The sequence below is a fragment of the Ischnura elegans genome, chromosome 5, assembly GCF_921293095.1.
Source record: "Ischnura elegans chromosome 5, ioIscEleg1.1, whole genome shotgun sequence".
NCBI classification, from domain to species: Eukaryota; Metazoa; Arthropoda; class Insecta; order Odonata; family Coenagrionidae; genus Ischnura; species Ischnura elegans.
The window spans coordinates 87,875,547-87,895,733 of NC_060250.1; the positions used below are offsets into that span (position 1 = coordinate 87,875,547).

The 20,187-nt window shown below is 39.7% G+C and overlaps 1 protein-coding gene and 1 long non-coding RNA gene across 3 annotated transcripts in view; both read right to left on the reverse strand.

Moving 5' to 3' along the window:
- Positions 1-731: 731 nt before the first annotated feature.
- LOC124159217 lies at positions 732-3,005 on the reverse strand. Its single transcript, XR_006864926.1, has 4 exons — positions 2,628-3,005; positions 1,916-2,151; positions 998-1,159; positions 732-868 (listed from the first exon to the last, which is right to left on the reverse strand). It is a non-coding gene; the product is annotated as an uncharacterized LOC124159217 (long non-coding RNA).
- A 6,025-nt stretch (positions 3,006-9,030) lies between these two features.
- Positions 9,031-20,187, reverse strand: part of LOC124159218 (proline-rich protein 36-like) — an 864,854-nt gene continuing 853,697 nt past the window's right edge. For both annotated transcript variants that reach the window (XM_046534867.1, XM_046534868.1), the window contains one exon: positions 9,031-9,498. In XM_046534867.1, coding sequence (XP_046390823.1) covers positions 9,112-9,498 — 387 coding nt within the window. In that variant the 3' untranslated portion in view covers positions 9,031-9,111. The remainder of the gene's footprint in view (positions 9,499-20,187) is intronic.

Here is a 20,187-nt window from a genome sequence, read left to right on the forward strand (position 1 = left end):
AATGAAGAAACAAATAACAAATTGCAGGTACCCACGTAAGACACTGCCTCCAAAAGGCGCCTTAAAGGTGCCTTTTTTAAGGCAAGGCACTGCCTTCAAAAGGCACACACAAGGCGCCTATAAGGTGCCTATCATCTTCTAGCTTAAATGCGCCTTTTAGGCGCCTTGGAAAGGCACCTCAAAAAGGCTACTTGAAGGCACATATAAAATTTTACGTTTACTATGCCTATAAAGGTTGTACAATGGAATTGCATTTATGAACCAATTTCCAGTACAAATATCGGCTACCCCAGTAACAATTTTTTCAATTTATATAAATACAGGGTTCTCAAGCATAACTTAAAAAAATAATATTACCTGCTTTCACATTTAGGATATTAATGCATTAATGCAAAATATAAAAAATGACAAACTCAATTATCAGGACATATCAGCTACACTAGTTGCAATTCCAAAGTGTGAGTATTTTTTCAAGGACTCATTCCCAATAAAAATTAAATAAGAAAATGTTTTCTTTCATTCAAAAATCTATTTTCCGCAAAGGACATGCCTGAAAAATTAATTAATCGGGTAATTTCACTGATGCTAGCTCTCAATCTTGCTCCCTGGTGGAGCACTTACCCCTTCATTGACCCCTTGACTCTGAAACAATTATGCAATATATCACCATTATATCTACTATAATATGGTTCTATATGCAGTCACAGACATAAGCAAATTAAAAAATTATCCAAATAACAAATTGCATTTATTCAAGACAAGATTTCTTTGGACATTGATTTCTCAGCCATTTCCCAATTGCATTTACATACAGCTTCTTTATCGATTGTAGCAAAGTGAAAATCTTGAAAATATCTGCACCATGCACCTAGGGGATAAAGAATGAAATTTCTAAATAACAACTTTGAATGTTTATTTCAAAAATTATCATGAAACTTCAATAGTGAATATGAAAATTAAAAAACTAGCCCAAGTAGTATTAAATAGAAAGACTTACCTTAAATGAAATTTAAAGTTTCTGTAGATTTCAAGCCTTTTTATTTGCCCTTTTGTTGACTGAATGTTTATTAACAGAAAGTCTTACAGTGAACACTTTCCTCGCTAGGGGCGAACACATTTCACTGCAGTTGTCACCTCCAACTCTGCTGAAATGATCCACCTGCATTGAAAATACATACCAGCATTTGACATTAATAAATAGGAATAGAGGGCACAGTTAAACACCATTAAAACTGTTTTTATTGCTTATCCATCCTTTTTGACATGTTATTTAGTAATCTGGATTTTTAAGGTTAGGCAAAAACGTGCCATTATAATTGCCTTAAACAACCTTAAAATGAGTGAATTTGAGCCATGGGACTGTTGATAACCAGTCAAATATTTGGTTGAATTAAGTTTAAAGATTGACTGATTAAAAATACCTCATTCATTGATGATGTACTCCAATATTGAACTGAAAAATTCGCATACATAACATGCAAATACGTCAATGAATCTCTATTTTAGTTAAACCCTCTTCCTAGCTGTTTTAACAGACTATATTGCTATTTTCATTATCTATTTGACACCCTGTGAAGATTATTTAGCCAATAACTTAAAAATCATAATAGTGGAACAAGTTTGTCTGTGGGATGGGGGTTACAATGGTTTTCTAGTTCAGAAATCATGCTTGGATCTTTAGGCATAGGAAAAATAGCCATGTGGCAAAACATGCATAGGCCATTTAAGTCGAATTGTCCCTTGGTACACATGGAATGCAAAAGCAATGCTCAAAGGTCGTTTTACAGAAAGAATGGGCAAGGCTACGCCTATGAAGTGGGCTGATTTCTGAAAGCCAGTACAGTAAAAGAAAGACAGTACTTGCAACATAGCATTAGGTGGCTGACATAAGTTCCCTATTAAAGTATTAACTGACCGGTATCTTCATCACTTTCCTCGTTATCTCTTCCAGGGATAGCATGGTCCTTTTTCACCTCCTCGGGTTCTTCATGCTCCTGCAGGACCTCGAGAAATTTTCTTTTCCTAATTAGGGGGCGATCTGGAGAGGCTGCGATGTCATAATGCTGGCATTATAGTATATGAGTTCCCTTTATTCTCAAAGGGCCACGCATCATTTTCCAAGTTTATGTAGTTTTCTGCATCCTCTTCCAACTGAAAGGCATTTGTGAAAAATGAACACAAGCACAAATGGATACCTAAATGATAATGATCGGAGAGAGTTAAATTGATGGCTCTGTTTTGAACACCTTATTAATTACCATGATTATTCGACATATTCCCAATGGTTATTCATTTTCAATAAAAACCCTTCACACACGAGCTAATTGAGAATGAGACTAATGCTTTAATGTCATAAAGAACTACTATCAAAGTGGACTCTACAGCGAGAACCCTGATATTTCCACTTAGTCGGTCTGACTGGATTGTATTTTTAGTAGGCCAGCGAAAGCAAAGATCATGCCAAATTGTAATTACACTGATAATATAATTATGAATAACCTTATATAATTATAAGAATGTAATTAGAGGCTCTTTGGCCATACATAGTATATACTACACAATCGTATTAGAACACAAGAGTACATTCAAAGTTCGGTGATTTACAAAAAAATATTCCATTTACTTACATGTATACATGATCAGCACCGCAGAGATGGGTTGATGCTGACAGAAGCATCTCCTTATATGTCTTCGTCCCACTAAGAGCCACTGTTTCAGGGAATTCTGTTCACAGAAACCTGTTCCGACGTAGATTTTATTACTTGTGCAGGAAACAATATTCTTCATATCCCTTTTCGCCAGATTTCACTTCGAAATACGGATTATTTTCCTCTTCTACAGCGTACTTCAACGTAAATTTGCTAGCATAACAAGTTTTTATAGCACAGCTAAACTCGCTAAGTCACTAAATAGAGCAGCTTCGGAAGTTACGGAAGTAAACACAAGTAAACAAAAGAGTAGCAATGGCCGTTTGGGTACTCAAGATGGCCGCCGGTCGTTTTGGCGCTGGTTTCTAAGTACGATTTTAAATCCGAAATATTAAAATAAGTTCGTAGTGGGCAAATATTTGTAACTTGAGTTTTTTATATGCCAAATATATATTTTCCGTAGATATGAAAAGTTGTGCAAATACTTTCTTGTCCTGGTTTGCACAAATTTTTGCCTAAAATAATTTGTTGGATTTACTGTGGTGGATCACATATGAAGAGAATTACGTCAAACGCGATTATATTGATGGATGCTGATTAAGTGTATATTATTAACACCTTATAACCAAGCTTCCAGTTTTATTGTGATAATGGAAGTAACTGTTTTAGTACAGATTTTAAACGGACCCTTACACATAAACTTTTGTATATAGTATTCACTTGTGTAAATTGTATACCGTGTACACAATGTATATGTTGCTATACAGGCTCTAAAAATTTATATAAAATGTTTACATTGTATATATAATGCACAATTTTTATACAGGCAATACAACTGCACACAAATTTGCGCAAAATGTGTACGTTGTACGCATTCTGTATGGAAATTGTGTACTTTCTGTAGAATTTACATATTTTATACGTTCTATACAACTATATACATGTGTATATAAAACGTGTACATTTTTATACCCTGTATAGAAACTATGTACAAATTTTTCATTGGGGTGCCTGCTAAAGGCAACTGAAAGGCGCCTTTAAAGCGCCTTGAAAAAGGCATAAGGCACTAGCGCCTCCTATAGGCACCTAAAAGGCATCCTAAAGGCGCCTTTTGGAGGCAGTGTCTTACGTGGGTAACGATGAATGCTTCACTGAGATTCATATATGATCTAAAGCGTTGGGATCATATTACAGATGCTTACAGAAAACTAAAATGGCTTCAAGTCAAGGAAAGACGCCTCTATTTGTCTATGGTTTCTGCCTTTAAAACTTTTAAATCCAGCTGTCCTCAGTACCTATTCAACTCTTTCACTTTTAAAAAGAACATAATAAGTCGCTTAACGCGCTCCCAGCATATTGATCTACAGATTCCCCAGCACAAAACCGAAATATATCATAAATCTTACGTAGCTACAGTATCAAGGCATTGGAATGCACTCCCGGAAGATATTAAATCAAGTCAATCTTTAACTAGTTTCAAAATTAAATTATTCAAACACTTAATTCTAAAAACTGAAGAATCTTCCTAAGCACATTGTATCCTAAATTTAGTTTTAATTTAGCTCATTGTTATTAATAATATGTACGATATGTCAATTCCTCCTGTGTATGAGTGTAAATTTATATATTTCCTGTAATTAGTAATCAGACTTAGGATGTCCCAATTGTATGCTACTATGTACCACGGTACAGTCACTTGTTCTTTTATACTTTGTGAACTTACTCTATGTTTTTCAAAAAATTCATTTTGCCCCAGATCAACACTGTTTCATGTTTCATGCCTTGTTATGTATCGAGTGGAAATTATTGTTGCTATGGGGAAGATACTATTTTTTTCTATTCTATGTAATATTTCTGCTGTACCTAAGTCTTTGTTATTTTATTTATTTATTACTGTCTTCTTATCATATAAAAAAAAGCTAATTTTTTATTTCTGTAAAGTCTTTAGGACCTTGAAGGTCTACGATAATAAACGTTTATTATTATTATTATTATTATTAGTAGCCAGCCGTTGAGGGGAGGGATAATACGCCAGCCGTTTAAGTCGGCAGTCAACGAGCCCGTGAGCTGCAGAAGGCCACGCAAAAACATAGACAAATTTTGATGTCACCATTTACGAGCATACCTCCTGACATAACATACGACTTTAATGGCCATCTTCAAGAATGTCATTTTAGAGATATATGATTTCCCGGAGTGTGAGAGGATAGGCGGATGGGGTGTATTACGATTACATTACCAAACACACTATCGTTCTCATTCGGCTTCTTTTCAACAGCAGAAAACGCTTTACAAGCCCTGGTTTTGGTTCTTAAATGAGGAGTTTTGCCTGCCTTAGCCCTGTAATTTATTGCCAGAATTTTGCATGTTCAGCTGAGCTTCATGTTATAGTATGGCTGATCCTCCAAAGGGTGCGATCAGTAAAAAAGGCTCAGGACTAATTATGCATATTTTGACTTGCACCGTCTTTTACCTGTTCGTCAGCTGTTTCGTTTCCAGTGATGCCTGGCTGTCTAGGTACCCAGAAAAGTCCTACTCTGCATCGGCTGCTGTAGTGAAGAGCCTTCCGACGTTATGATAACTTTGTGCCAGATTTGTACCCCTGAAGGCAGTTTGACTACTTGTGCATATATGGATTGGCTTGTAATACGACCTATTTCTTGTGTCTTAAATAAGCAGACCTAAATGGCAAGTACTTCTGCCTGAAAGACTGGAAAATCTTCCAAGTGATATTGTTATTTTACTTGGTATGTAACTCGTACTGAATATTTCGTACTGTGACTATACACAATGAATATTTCATAAGTTTCTAACTTGTTCAATGTCAATACCATTTACCCCTCTTTCACAAATTACATCTTTATATCATACATATGCGCTTGGAGGTTTTGAATGATTTTATTTCGTCTTTTCATCGTAGATGATCCACATCAGCTGTTTTGGAACTGTCTGCATAATCAGCCAGCAGGGCATGCAGTCAAAATCAGCTGTGCTGGCATGACTTTTTGCCAAAATTTCCAGAATAGTCTCTTTTAGTATCGTGCTGGGCAATTGTATCTAAGGCGAGAGCTTGGACACAAGGACTTTATTTTTCCTGTAAGATCACCAAGAATAATGGTTCGGTTAGCCAGGACATCTGATGAAGTCCCCCAACAATGCAATCTACAGCCTACAGTGCAGAGCTCGGGAATAAAATGTGCTTCCTAGTTGCTTTCAACCTCAATTTTGAAAAGTCATTTGGCAAAACTATATTGAGAATTATTTCCTTTTTTGGTATGTGTGAACTTTTGAACATTATTTGTGTGTGAAGTGTAAAGTTAATATCATAACTCCCTGGTTTTGATGAAAGGCCTTCTGATAAGATAAAATGTTAATAGAATAACCAAATATTTAGCAGATAAAAAGTGCTGGCTTGAATGAAGAAATCGGTTGTTGCCCAAAGGCTCAAAGCAAAAATAAAATAAAAAAGAAAGAGGCCATTGAGTTCATAGACAAGACAATATGGAAATGCAACTCATGGCACAGTACATGAACCGCAGTAGGTAAAATCAAGAGGACTATATGGAGGAGGTCCAGTTCGTCCCGTTAAATATTACTTTTTGTTGCCACTTTGGACGCACTGTAATCGGATTTTAAAAATATCCTTAGCGTGGCTATGAGGCGTGAGCGATTCATTTATTTTAAATTTATATGTACTACATAATGTTAATGACCGTGAGGAATGGCAATAATAAGTTTTAAATTTGATATATCACATCATCATGAATATAAATTTCGGTTTACGGCCCAAATTATACCCTATTTATCCAATATTATAGCTTCGCGCCTACTGATTAGGCAACCGATTGAGGAAATGTAATTTCAAATTCATGTTAACAGAGAACAGTAGTCTTTATTTCGCTTAAAACCTTTAAGCCGTGCTGATGTCCCAGGCGTCCAAAGTCCCCAGCAGTCCAGGGAGCAGGCTAATGCCGACGCCGCGCCGCGCCGGTTCTCTTTCCACCCTTCCTTTTCAAGTGCACACAGTGGCGCCGACTCCATGGGGCCTGAGGGGGCCCGAGCTCCCCCAAAAATTCGTTATGTGTGTGAGGAAAAAATGTGTCAGGCTTTTCGATTTTCCCCGGAGTGTCCAGATATCGAGATTCAAGTTATCAGGGTTATAATATAATGTTGATCATGTGACTCTTCTAAAATGCTTAAAAAACTTAAAACTCACTACTTATAAAATTTCCCTGGGCAAGATCCCCGGTTTGGGCCCCCCCAAATATTTTTTGTAAGTCGGCACCCCTGTGCAGAAATCACCGTGGTTATCAGTTACCAACTCCAAATACCATATCAGTCTCTTAATGGCGTAGTTTCCAGATAATTGATCGAAATTATACATACTCAGCTCGACACATGAGGCGTGTGACGCTAGTGGTCCAGGTCAAGCAACTCATGACTCTTCATGCAACGTTTTTACGGTGAAACGTATGTTTTAGAACGTTGTTTCTTACTAATGGCGACTTTCAACTCCTCATGTATCTGAATTTATAATTAAAATATAATTTAAGTCTGTATTTAGAATGCCCTCTCAAGTTCTAGATATTTCTTCTAAACATGCATTAAATTTTATAAGTGCTAGACATGATATTTTCCCAATTTGAGAAAAGTAAATAATGGGGGGGGGGGGGGGGGGTGTAATGTGAGTAAAAAACAGAGGTCTTCTTGAAAACTGTATTTAAAATACAAATTACATAATTTGAAAAACCAACAAAGTTTTATCACTCTTCAGAATACCTCAATGCTCTTAAAATAGGTTTGTAAAGATTCATTGCAGATGATGCTATGATACATAAGATAATTTTACAAAATAATGTCTCTGAAGGTTGGTACAAATATTGGCTCCAGTAAAAAGCTCCACAGTTCTGCCCAATTATATCATTTTGAGCAAGCACGTGTATGTCTATAGGAGGTATAATTGAGCCATACCTATAGTGAGAAAAGGCACTGTGAGCGTGGTGATTGATTAAAAGGCACTATCTTGAGGCACGGATAATTCACAGCAAAGTTCACATCACCATTAAGTACTAATTATCTCCAGCCGCATCAGTTTATTTCATTGTCAATATGGACCAACCATCCGTCATTAAATTTGTATCAAAAATGTTTTCTCTAGCATTGGGCGCATCGTCACACGTTTTAAATCTTAATCTAAGACAGCTATCACAAAATAAAATTCGACATCGCCTCCATCTTGCCCCGGTATGTGCATTGATAATCGGAAGCGCCTTTGAAAAATTTATACATAAAAATGTGACATCAAATAACAAAAATGAATTTGTTCGATTGTTTGACAAAAATTCATCAATTTCAGAAAATAGACCACCACAATTAACTACGCTTATTAACAATAAAAATATAATACACTAAATAATAAAATAAAAAATATTTACGCACCTTTAACACACAATAAAAGAGCATAATTCACTTACAGTGCAAATGTGTCGATTCTTATCACCCAAAAATATCTCTTGTACTTTCCATTGCACTGCGTTCGATTGCAGGAGCTAAGACAACTAGCCATACATACTGAAAATCAAATTATGTACACATTTTACAAAACATTCCCACCTCTCCAACGATTGCTTTTTTTTACAAACAATAACCCATTAACAATGCTATAGGCACATAGAGCATCGTATTTCCAACTTTGATACATGTATGATACACCAAAAAATAATTAACAAATTCTTCAAGTGAACGGAAAGCACAATGTTCATAAGTTATCCTGAGAATTATTCACCGAGTTGATTGTTTTTGTTTCATTTTTCACCGATTGAAACATGGCGAAATAGGAATCTTTACGTAAATACACTCAACCTTAGAATGCAGGCGGCGAGTTTTCATATTGAAACCGAGAATCGAGATGCAAGCTGCCAGCCACATTCTCTTGTTATGACGGAGAAAGAATGACTTCCAAAAATGCACTACCATCATAACGAACGGAGATATTACTCATTAAAGATACCTCTTGCCACTGAAAAGTACACGGGCCATCTCATGTCAGCACTGAAATGTCCATACCACTACGAACTAGGACCTTCACATCCTTTCGCTAAAAAAACACATATTTGCCAGCATCAATCAGTGCACTTGGATATCGTCCAAAACAATGTTAAGTACACAATGTTCTTCACGCTTGGGCTTCTAGGAGTACGGTTGTATAAGAGTGCATATTATTACCTCCCCATATTTCGACTACTGACGTAATTATAACGCCAGTTGAAGTCTCTTGCGTGCTCTGATTTCAACTAACCTCAATTGAGTCAGCATAAGAGGAGTAGACCCAAAACAATTGAGAGATATCACCTGTTCGGAACACGAAAGAACAAAAGTCTATCAGTAGATCCCTCGCAACGGTCTTTCGCCTTCGGCAAGTGAGACAACACGACACCATTCGGATCGGTAGACGTGTGGAACCTCACTGAACCTCCCCGGCGGGTGGCGACCTTCCTCCGGCCGCGGAGGTGGTGGGTGAGGCGGCGGCGGGTGCCGGGGATGCTGCAGGCGAGGGTGCAGAGGGTGCGGGGGCTGCCGCCGGGGGCGTGGGTGCTGGGGAGGGCGTGGTGGCGGGCGTGGGGGGCTTGGGCGCGGCGGCGGGCAGGGCCGGCTGTGCCAGGGACGGCTGCGGCGCGGGAGTGCCGTGGCAGTGGACGCAGTGCAGGCAGACGGCGCAGTGGCCGAGGCGGCGGGCCAGTGCGGCCCTCAGCTTGAGCGCGGGACCCAACTTCATGGCCAGGGAGCTGGTGAGATGCTCCTCCGTGAGCAGCGGCAGGGCGGACCCGTCTATCCTCTGATCTCGGAAAACCTGTGAAAAGAAGGGGTGATTAGTTATTGGCAGAAAATTGCAGTAAAATACCGAGTTTTTGGTCACTTGATACAGTTCTTTCTCGTTTATAACAACTGAAGTCATTCTATCGCCAGAATGTATTTTAAAGTTGCCTATACAAATAATTTGCAAATTAACCTACATATGTATATCGAGGGAGAATATGAGCATCCAATTTTTCAAGGAAAACAATAAAAAATGATGAGATATAATTTCATAATAATTGAACTTAGAATAAATCATCTTTCCTTATTCGTATTATTTATAATTTGACCTCGCGCTAAATTATTTACGACAGATATCACAAGCATTCCTGGACTTCATGGCCCCTAAATATCTTCAATGAACCAACCACTTATGTATCCTTCGGGTTAGAAAGAATGAGGGTGGATTGCACATGAAAATTTCACATTAGGTACGAGACAGCGTAATTTGAGGAATTCTAATGTTAGCAGGTGAGAGAATTAATACTGAGACTTGGAATGGGAATTGAAAGAGATGATTGTGGAAGATTGTCCAGTGGCGAAAAGTAAGCCGTAAATTCCTCCTGGGCGCAGTTCCTTTCCACGAGATCACGAGACGTATTCAGGCAACGACGCATTTCCAAGCAACTGGCTCTGCCTCGTAATAATAAGAATACAAAAAAATACGCTTTTAAGTTTAACTCCATCGATTACCCGATCTCAAATAAAAGAAACATGGAAGTAAACGGATCCTTTGGAAAGGGCATATGGTAGCATTTTGGGAAAATTGCCCCACTAGTGTGGACCAAAGAAGGGAGGAGTGGGCGATTTGCTGAACGGCAGATATTGCATGCGGAGTACCACGGGCAAAAATGGAAACGATAACTCCTTTTGCCACATCCAAGTATTGCGCATGCCTTTAAAATTAATCTACTAGAGGATATAAATCAATTTTCTATTTTCTAGAAAATATTATGAGAGACTACCTACCATCTGTGTAAACTATTTCATGGGCTCTTATGGTCTCATGAAATTGGAAGATTCCTTGTATTGGAAGATTGGATCGTTTAAAAATTGGAAGATTCCATTTTAGTCACCAATGTACGATTGAATAGTTCCACCTCAAACTAAGTTCATAATTTAAGTTTTTAAGTAAATTTGACCTAAGAAATTTTCACCTGCTCCTGGATTGAAAATGACATCCCTTACTCATATTTTTTAAGCGTCTTCCAAACAGTGCCTTAATCAATTTGAATCGAAATTATATCAACTCAAAGCTTGATCATGATAAGCCAGAGACGAGCTCACCCACCACTATGCCACAGTTTCACACATTCTGGGAATGGGGTCCAGCTCCTTTCAATAGGTCGCCTCGCTCCGCGACGATTTTCAATTCAGGGGTTTCTCAAGTTTTCACTCATGTTTTGAACCAGAGATCTTCGTGAGAGTACCAAAGAGTTTCAAGTAGTTATCGGCCTTCCAGCGAGGGGTTTCAGCGTAATCTGAGCCGTTCGTAAGCGGTCCGTATAGCCTAGAATTCATCAAGTTCATCAATTCACAGGCATGCTAACTGAGTGAGATTGAATGAACGGAAAAATAGATTTCATTGAGCATTTCTCAATGTAAGGGCCAGACAGAGGATACGTAAATTAGAAATGTTTCTATTAGATTTTTAATACTACGGCCCAACCACATAGAAAAAATATATTTTTACACTGCTGCTAAATATAGAATGGTCCGCGAGGAGACAGACTTTGAGCGAATCATACAGTGAAAATGAAAAACTAAACTAATTACAACTCTCTCATTAACGAATACATTCACTTTTCCCCTTTACTGGGGCCCGTCTCACATTTCTCTCTTCTTTTTTTAAATTACTAATGCTACAATAGCAATATAAATAGCTGATAATTTAGCAAGATGATGATGATTCAGCTAAGCTCGGGTCTCTATATTTAAAAAAAGAAGTGTTGTAGGTAATGGATATCACCCAAGGAGCCTCAAAATGGAATACCACATAATTAAACATGAGTCAGTGAATTTAATTTATTTCCAAAAGCTTATTAGACTCAATCGGTTATAACGAAGCCTGGTCATCATGAGTCGTCCACGAACAAAAATTACCATGACGAGGATAAAATCCGTTCGGATTGACGTTCAAAACGGGTGATCAGAAATCAATACAGGCAAAACATCATTTTACCCTCTACTGGCAGGGAGGGAATCCAACGAGCACATCACAGACGTAACGGAAAATTCACTCTGCGCTCCCGTTTTGTCCGACGACGAATTCCTTCCGATGAGTTCTGTGTCTCCAATGGAGGGGAAAGTGGTGGCTAAAAAAGTAGCGGAGTGAATGAAAACGGGAAGAGGTGAAGAGGGAAAGAAAAGATAGAAAATGTGCCAACAGTCGAAGATGAGGAGAGCGATGAGGATAAGGGAGAAGGCGACTGAAAAATGCGGGAAATCCTTTCCGCCATCTTATCCATTCTCTTGGGCTCGCCAAATGAATTTCGAAACAGAAAGAGTATGGACTACAACGATGAAACCAAACATCAACGTTACAGAAACTTAGCGAAAAGTTAAAAAGTTAATTTCTCATTTAAAATATTAAACATAGATTGAAAACAGATTTATAGATCCTCAATGTTACAGCTAATTTCCAGAAATAGAGCCCATTCAGTTAATAATTTCACTTAAAAAATATAAATTCGCCTTTCTGTCCTTTCAGCAGCCAGTAACAAGTTTTGTTAATGGAAATAAAAGATAGTCTCACTTTTCTACAATTATTTATTGCGTACGACTCGTTTCGGCTCACAAAGCCATCCTAGATCATGGCTCTGCGAGCCGAAACGCGTAGCACGAATTAAATAACTGTAGAGAAGTGCAGCTACCTTTTATGTCAATATGTCGAACTTCCTCTGTATCGCGCCCCAATCGGTTGAAGCTATGTTAATCTTATCTACATGAAGTGAAAAAGAGTTGTGTCCAACACAATTTTAAAATTTCCAATAATCACAATAGCCGTTCCGTCTGCGGCCCGTTTTCATCGGCACACGCTGGAACCCGGGGCGAAAAACGAAGACATGAGGACGGAGATAGAATCAGGGAGCTCGGAACAAAAAAAAAAAACACGAGCGAAACTCTGAAACATCTCGTCTCATCTCTTTTTCTCAATCCTAGCGATCGGCAGCGGAGGAGGGGGGGTAGTGAGTGGGTGGTTGGGAGGGCGGATGCTTTAAATAAAAAATAAAAAGAAGACAGTCGACCAATCGCGGGTGAACGAGTCGATGGGATAGGAATGCAGTCTGGGGCCACCTAGGACATCTGTCGAAGGGGTTGCAAATACGTGAGAAACTCCGTATTGAATGCCAAGCTGGGGAGCAAGGTCTCACAGGGGGGAAGGAAATGGGAGGGGGGGGGGGGTAAGAACACGCAAGCGGAGCAAGTCGGTGCTCGGGAGTTAAATAAACGGAGCAGCAGAGGGGAGCGCCTCACAACTCTCTCGAGGGCATGATTCTGACATCTATCGGGTCACTCTAGTTCTTCTTGACTTTGCAGCGGCATGTACCATTCTGAGACTTATATTTAAGACGATGCATCACATCCTCGCAGCTGATCGTATTTTGTCTATTTTTTCTCCGAATTGCTCGTTTCAAATTTACATCGCCAAACTGAAATTTTCGGGATATTGTGAAATTATTTTTTCAACATTTGCATGCATAGAATTAGCAATTACGCGTTCAACTGTGCTCGGCGAGATATTGTGGAACAGCATGCTCAATTAAATGATAACACTTATTGTACCGTCCAATGATTTATTAATAATAACAACGCGTTCAGATGCTCAGCGTCATCATCAGGTCAAACAAAAATAACAAGTCTTGCTGTTATTGCGTTATTGTTATTAATAAACCATTGGTCAGTACAATAAAATTTATCATTTTATTTATCAATTATGAGATTTGAACATTTGTGAAAATACTGAGCCGAAATTTTAAAATTTGAGGTACCGACAAATTTTGACAATGTCCTAAATTATTTACCCTAAAGTAATCGCGATCATCGCGGTGATTATTAGTTGCTAGACACACCGTATAGTTACCTTCTCCATTGTGAACCGTCTTAGATCACACTATTCATAACCCTTACTCGAACCTCGATAATTTATTGTTGGGAAGCAGGACAAGAAGCCGAAAAAAAATTAGTGAGACCTCGGCATACTGAAAAAATGATACCTTTACATCCACGAGAAATGAATTGAGTAGCTTCGGCAGTTAAATGCGACACACAATGAAGGTATAAGCAAAACAGCCATCAAGTTATGCACATACGTTGATATAAAGAACACGGCGTGGGTGAGGGAAGAATGATAAAGTAAGGGAAGGAAAGGAATAAGGAGCGACCCGAAGACGAAGCGTCGGAGCGGAAGACGCTGTGGATGAACCTGAGGGAAGGAAGGAGAAGTGGGATGAGGTGGGGCGAGGAAGTGAGGCTGGATATTCAGTGTGTGCGATTGCGTGCCCTGGAGAAGAGGTGGTGGGGGGAGGACGAGAAATAGTTGAGGTCGGTCTGGGTTATAAATACTCGGCCATTGCGAGAGTTGTGAATCGGTGGGGAGGGAGAGGAAAAGGCGGATAAGACGTGGGAATAGATACTGGGACCGTGATTGAGTGAGTGGGGGTAGGTTCTGAGGCAGTAATCGTTGTGAAAAAGGACATTCTTATCCCACACCCAGTCTCCGAAGACCAGTGGCGGATCCAGCATAGGGGCTAAGTAATAAAGGAGTGGAGAGACCTATCTGAAGATATTTTTAAGACCTTCCCCGCAAATACTAATTTTTTTAAGAATAAGTGTTCATCGATTCTTGGTAGTCGACATTGTGGTTTATCATGGAGAGCTTGGGATTGGGTTATTTGGGTCAATCTTCATTAGTTAGTTGTATGATATTAGAATAAATTTATTTTTTATATTACACGTGAAGCTATATTCTATTTCTATACTTTGTTATCAGATAGGTAGACTTGTCATTTATTTGGTTAAATTTAATGCTACAACCAGGCCATAGCCTACTTTTAGTGATATGCAATGAATAAATAAATAATTAGGGGGTAATATCTCAGCAGTAGTGGGGGTTCGAAAAAAATTACCATTCGAAAAAAATTGGATACATTAGGAGGTGCGAGAGCTATAGTCCTCCCTAGCCTCTCTCTGGATCTGCCATCGGATTGTAACATAAAAAAAACTTGCAAAATCGGCCCTAAGTTTAGAGCTAATTTGTATTTAAATCCTTAAAGTAGGTAAATACATAGAAAAATATAACAAAATACAAAGTGGCAACCACCAAAAATATCGATTTTATCTAGTGTGACTTCCGATCCAATGGGGAGGCTATAGCCCCCTTTAATAGATAGAAAGGTCCCCCCATAGATCCGCCACTGCCTAACACTCTTTAAGAAGCAAAGAGAGCTACCGAATGGAGGGGATACGTCTTCGTTTAAAAATCGGGCGAGTCGATTCTTTTGCCGACCAGAAATAAAGGCATGAGTGAAGATGCGATGGCTTAAAAAGGCAGGAGAGGTAGGAGAGGATATGAAGCTGAGCTCGATTCAATCCCACAAAGCCATTCAGTCATTCAATTACCTACTATTCTTTCGTTCACCGGAAATAAAAAAATATGAAATCCTCGTAAAACGGAGTCTCCGCCTTCACCAGATAGAAATCGTGATCTCTCAGATTATTAAAATGATAATGTGTTCTATTTCACACTATCTATTTACAACCATCATGATTCAGACAATTTGATTCATCTTAAGGTGCGAGGAGAATACGACGAGTTGGACTCGCTGACAAGCTGAACCAAAGTTGACACAAAGCGTTCATATTTTGGCCAAAGTTCAATCTAAAAAGAGTTGAAAAATGTGCAAAGTAATTTTTATAATGAGTGATGATCGATTTCAACTTAATAGCGTATTTCGAGGAGGAAAATTGTTCGAATTTCCGTATTGTTTACTCTCGATTTTTGTGCCCATGATTTCACCCTTAAAGTGAAAAATTTTGCTGTATTATAATAATAAGTTATTTATGGTGAACTGAAACCAGCGAGATGGTATGCTCACGCAATAGAGGGAAAAATATAATTAGAATGACTCCAGAAAATGATTGTACTAGATTAAAAAAACGGGGATTTTTGTGATATCGCAGATGTCGCATCGAGTAAAGAATGAGGTGCAAATGGATGGTAATGTTTGTATTGCTTCCTGAACGGTTTAATACATAAGCAGCTGTCGAGAACGGTTTCCGCACCTACGACCCAGACTCTATGTAAATACTTATCTCACAGCGGAGAACTGCAAGTTAAGGTATTCCTTTTGTCTTCGAGCTGTACAAATAGAAGGAACTCACAAAAATACGAAGACAGGTAAAAAGAGAGGCGCGGGTGAAGAAGAAATAAGACGAAGTGGCGGGAGATAATCGAAACAGGAGATAAGTCGGGTCAGGTGATGTCGGGGAGGCGGATGAAAAAGTTCTTACCGATCGACGGCAGCGGAGCGAGAGGAAAAAAAAGACATCGGCCGAGAGATAAGACAAGGTACGTATAAAACGGCGAACTGGAGGGAAAACATAGAGTAAGGCGGATGAGGAAAAAAGGAATATTGCGGTTCGGAGAGATGACTGAGAAAATAGCGACAGGGCCTGGGAGGCGAGGGGAGGATGGGAAATTTTTGTGGGGAGAAAAACGGCACAGAGGCAATGATGGAAAAGAGGAGTCTCAAAAGGTTCAATCGAGGTGTTCAAAGCTGGTGAACAAAGAAAATAAATTAAATTCTTCAAAGGATTAAAATAAGATAAAAAAGATGTTGTAATGGAAAGTAATTTTATGACGACCTGGGTTCAGATATGATACAGGGTCTTCGTGCCACCAAAAGTTGTCTTGCATAAAAAATTAGGCCACTGAGAGTTGTCATCCAAATCGAAATGGGGTCCATTGCATGGGACTTAAAGAATATTCACGAATGAACGAGATGGGTGCCTGTTAATTAGTTTGGAAGGATACCAATGACATCTAGGGAATCGAAAAAAATCCTCGGGTTGAATCAGTAACTGAGTGAGAGAACTTAACGACATGTGGACTATGTCATTAAGGTGGTCATGGCATGGATGCCCTCTAGTCATGGCACCAAGACAGGGTAAAAAAATTCTCCCTCAAACAAATCCATAGGCCGAAATGTACCATTGACCAAGAAGACGGATCCCGTCGGCATTCCAAAACTTCATCCTTAAGCGGACTCGAAACCATAACAGACCGAAAAAGGTGAATGGAATCGGAAGATGCTTCATGGACGAATGAGAGGGAAGCGACAGCGCTTGGCACACAAAGCGGAGGAAGGAAATTGTGATGAGTGGGAGAGTGGAGGAGACGAAGCAAGGGAGAAAGAGGGAGAGAGAAGAGCCGAGTGACCGGTGATTGAGATCGTGCTCCTGTTATTACTCTCAGCATCCCTTCGGGACCTGCTCAATCGCCTCCCGGCTACCCATCCGGCGTGGCCACTCCAACGGGAGGAGAGGAGGGCGGGGTTGAGAACCAGGGAGGGAAGCGGTCAAGCGGTTAAGAGGTTGCACCAATCCCCGTCGACCCGTCTGATTTCCAGAAGTAAATATCACTAGTTCAAAACTTCAGGAATCATCCTGAAAGTTTCACTTAATATTGTGTTGACCTTTGTAAAAATTTACTTTTGAGTAAAATATGAATGGATATAAGCGTATCAGGCTTAACTATTTGGAATTTACTTATACCCTTGACGAAATTAAAAATCAAAAGTAATATTCCACTGAGATTTACCGGCCAGATTCCTTGGATCGACCAAGAATTTGCTTTGAGAAACAAGGAAATGTTGATATCCACGGCTACCTTGAGGAATATACGAACGCAGGACACGAGTTATCTCACTAAGTTTCCGTAGAGTCAATGAAAAAAAAATAAAATGCGTTGGTGCATACATATATACATGTAGTGTTGCTTAGAAAATGCGTACAAATGTAATGGAGCAAACTCTGATATCGATGTTCGAGCGTTACGCTTTCCGCCAATGTACTGTGCCTCCTTAATGCTCCGGCCATAGAAAGGTTGGGAAGAAGACCTGGGAGGGGGATGGATATTTTCATTTTATTTGCCTCACCCCAGGGGGGGGAAGGAGTGGTGAGTGGGGCAGGGCATCCGGGCGGTAGGCAACAAAGGTAAGGGGGGAGGAGGAATGCGAGTAGATGAGTGTCGGCCAATGGGATGACTCTGTCTCCTCCCCCGCCGCCCTCCGACCCCTTCGTCTCCCGGAGACCGACCGCTCCTTCCTCCGCGGGGAAGAAATTGAATGCGAATAACAAAAAAGGACCAGCGGGGCCCGTCGGAATGGCCTCCGATGCAGTCTGCACCTTAATTACAAGCGGCCGTTTATCCTCCTTCCTCCCTCCACCAAATCCTTCGCCGGAAGACCCACCCCTCGGAACCCCCCGAGACACACTTACCCCTCCCGCGAAAAAAAACCTTTGCGATCTCTTTCCGACAGGATGTGTGCATATTAGGGGGATAAACTTGATGGCTGTCGCCTCAGAGTGAGAATGGGAATCACCGATTTTTGAATTCTTCGCATGCGACCACAAAGCACATTAACCCTTTCTAACTCGGACCTGTTTCTGGGAAAAATAAAATTTCAAGACATTTAAAAAATGTGAACATTTGCTACTCAATCACAGATTTCGCCATTAATCTTTACAGCATAAAAGAACACGCAATTTTAATCTATCCTTAAGAGAACTTAAAATGTGTACATTTTTGATGTTACTTAGAACCTACTTGAGTTATAGTGGGTTAACTGCCCCCACCCTGTACGTTTTGCTGCTTTGTTTGCTGACAAGGAGACATCGCCAAAGTGATGTTCGGGATCTGCATGCGGATGTTATTTTCTGAAACTATATTGGTAAGGTAGAAAAAGTGTCACGGCTTTCGTCCACATAGGCCCGGGTTCGAGAGATATTCGCATATAAAGATTTCGCGCAGCATGACATCCCCTGAGTAATGTGGCCAACTAAGTTATCCCATTTTCTACTTAAGGTTTCTAGAAGAGCTCTCGTTTCTCCCACTCTTCTCAGCACTTCCTCACTACTAACTCGGTCCATCCATTTATCTTCACCTCTGTGGTTATCAATGGTATTTATTCACAACTACTCTCGCTGTATATCATTAACTCAGATATTCAACCCGAGGGTTGGTTTGGGATCTTTGCCAAAACCTTCCAACAACATGCTAGAAAATATTTTGTTGCGAGATCCGGTTGATCGGATTGTTGTAAACTATTTTATAAGATTTCTGTTTACATGATGTTGCGAATAATTTTTGATCAATTTTTCTCACTTGCTGATTAATCTGTACCTACCATCATTATTTTTCTTACAGAGCCAATATTTCTTTTGTACTGCCTTAGGGCTATGATTCCTTTTGACACTGACAAAATGAAATATCTAAAAAAAACCTCAAACTTTATGTGATACCGAAGACTGCTGATTGGCTGATTCATGGTGTAAAGTTTATTTTAATGGAAATTTATCTTTCCATTTTATTTCTCGCTGCGCGTTAGTAGAAGTATAATGGTATGGCTTGGAACGTTAGTAAAGGCTTTAATCACTTTTTAAATTTCCATTAAATTACATTTTGTTTTTAGCATCAGGGATTGGCCATATCGTCACTTTTGTCCTCCTTCAAAGGATAACTACTTTCAATGCCCAGGTTTGTAAGAAATGAAATCAATACAAGCTTTTTTTTTACCTATTCCGGCATGTCATTTATCCATAATTTTATCATCAGTTACATTAAAATCTATCCAGCTGACCTTTCCTCCATCTACTGCCCTTGCTCATCACTATTCCTCCTACCACAGTCTTCGGCATTCCACATTTCTTACACACGCCCCACCAAGTTCCTCCCACTAATTCCGAACTGGGCCTCGTTTTTCTCGTTCCCCATTCCTCGCTGTTCATCATTCAATCTACCAATCGTTTATAGCAACTTTTCATCCGCCATCACGCCCGCACCGCAAACACTCCCACCCTATCTCAACCTCTTTCCAACTCGATCAGATAAAAACCACTCCAGAGCAACTTCATCTTAAAATCTTCTTACTCCATATTTGCCACATTCACACCGTTATTCAGTTCGCTATCATCAGTTCTCAGAGATTAATATAGATTCAGTTTTTGAATTAGTCCCAACCTTTCTCACATTGATTTGTTGAGACAAGACAAGTTTAAGTAGCTAACGGTTTAATGAAGGAGAGACTTTTAATTTTACTTTCATCAAATCACGGCCTGCGAATGGCGAGAATCCGTACTAATCTCCTTAATATCAATCCAGTCTCGCTCTCTACGCATTAAATCAAGGGGAAATATACGCGAACGTGTTCCCGTATCAGCACGGAGCTCGAGTCTACTCGAGGCAACAGATATATTGATGTCACTTAAGTTTCTTCACGGTAACTTTTCGAGGAAAAGGTACTATGGACAAGCACGCATGCCCGCCTTGCCCTAGCTCGGGGATATCATCCCCGCACCTCTCGAATGAAAGACCTCCGCCATTCGTCCATTAACATAAATATCAAAGGGCGCGCGAGCAGGTGGAAAGGACTCAACATTTCCGAGACTTGGGATGTTCACG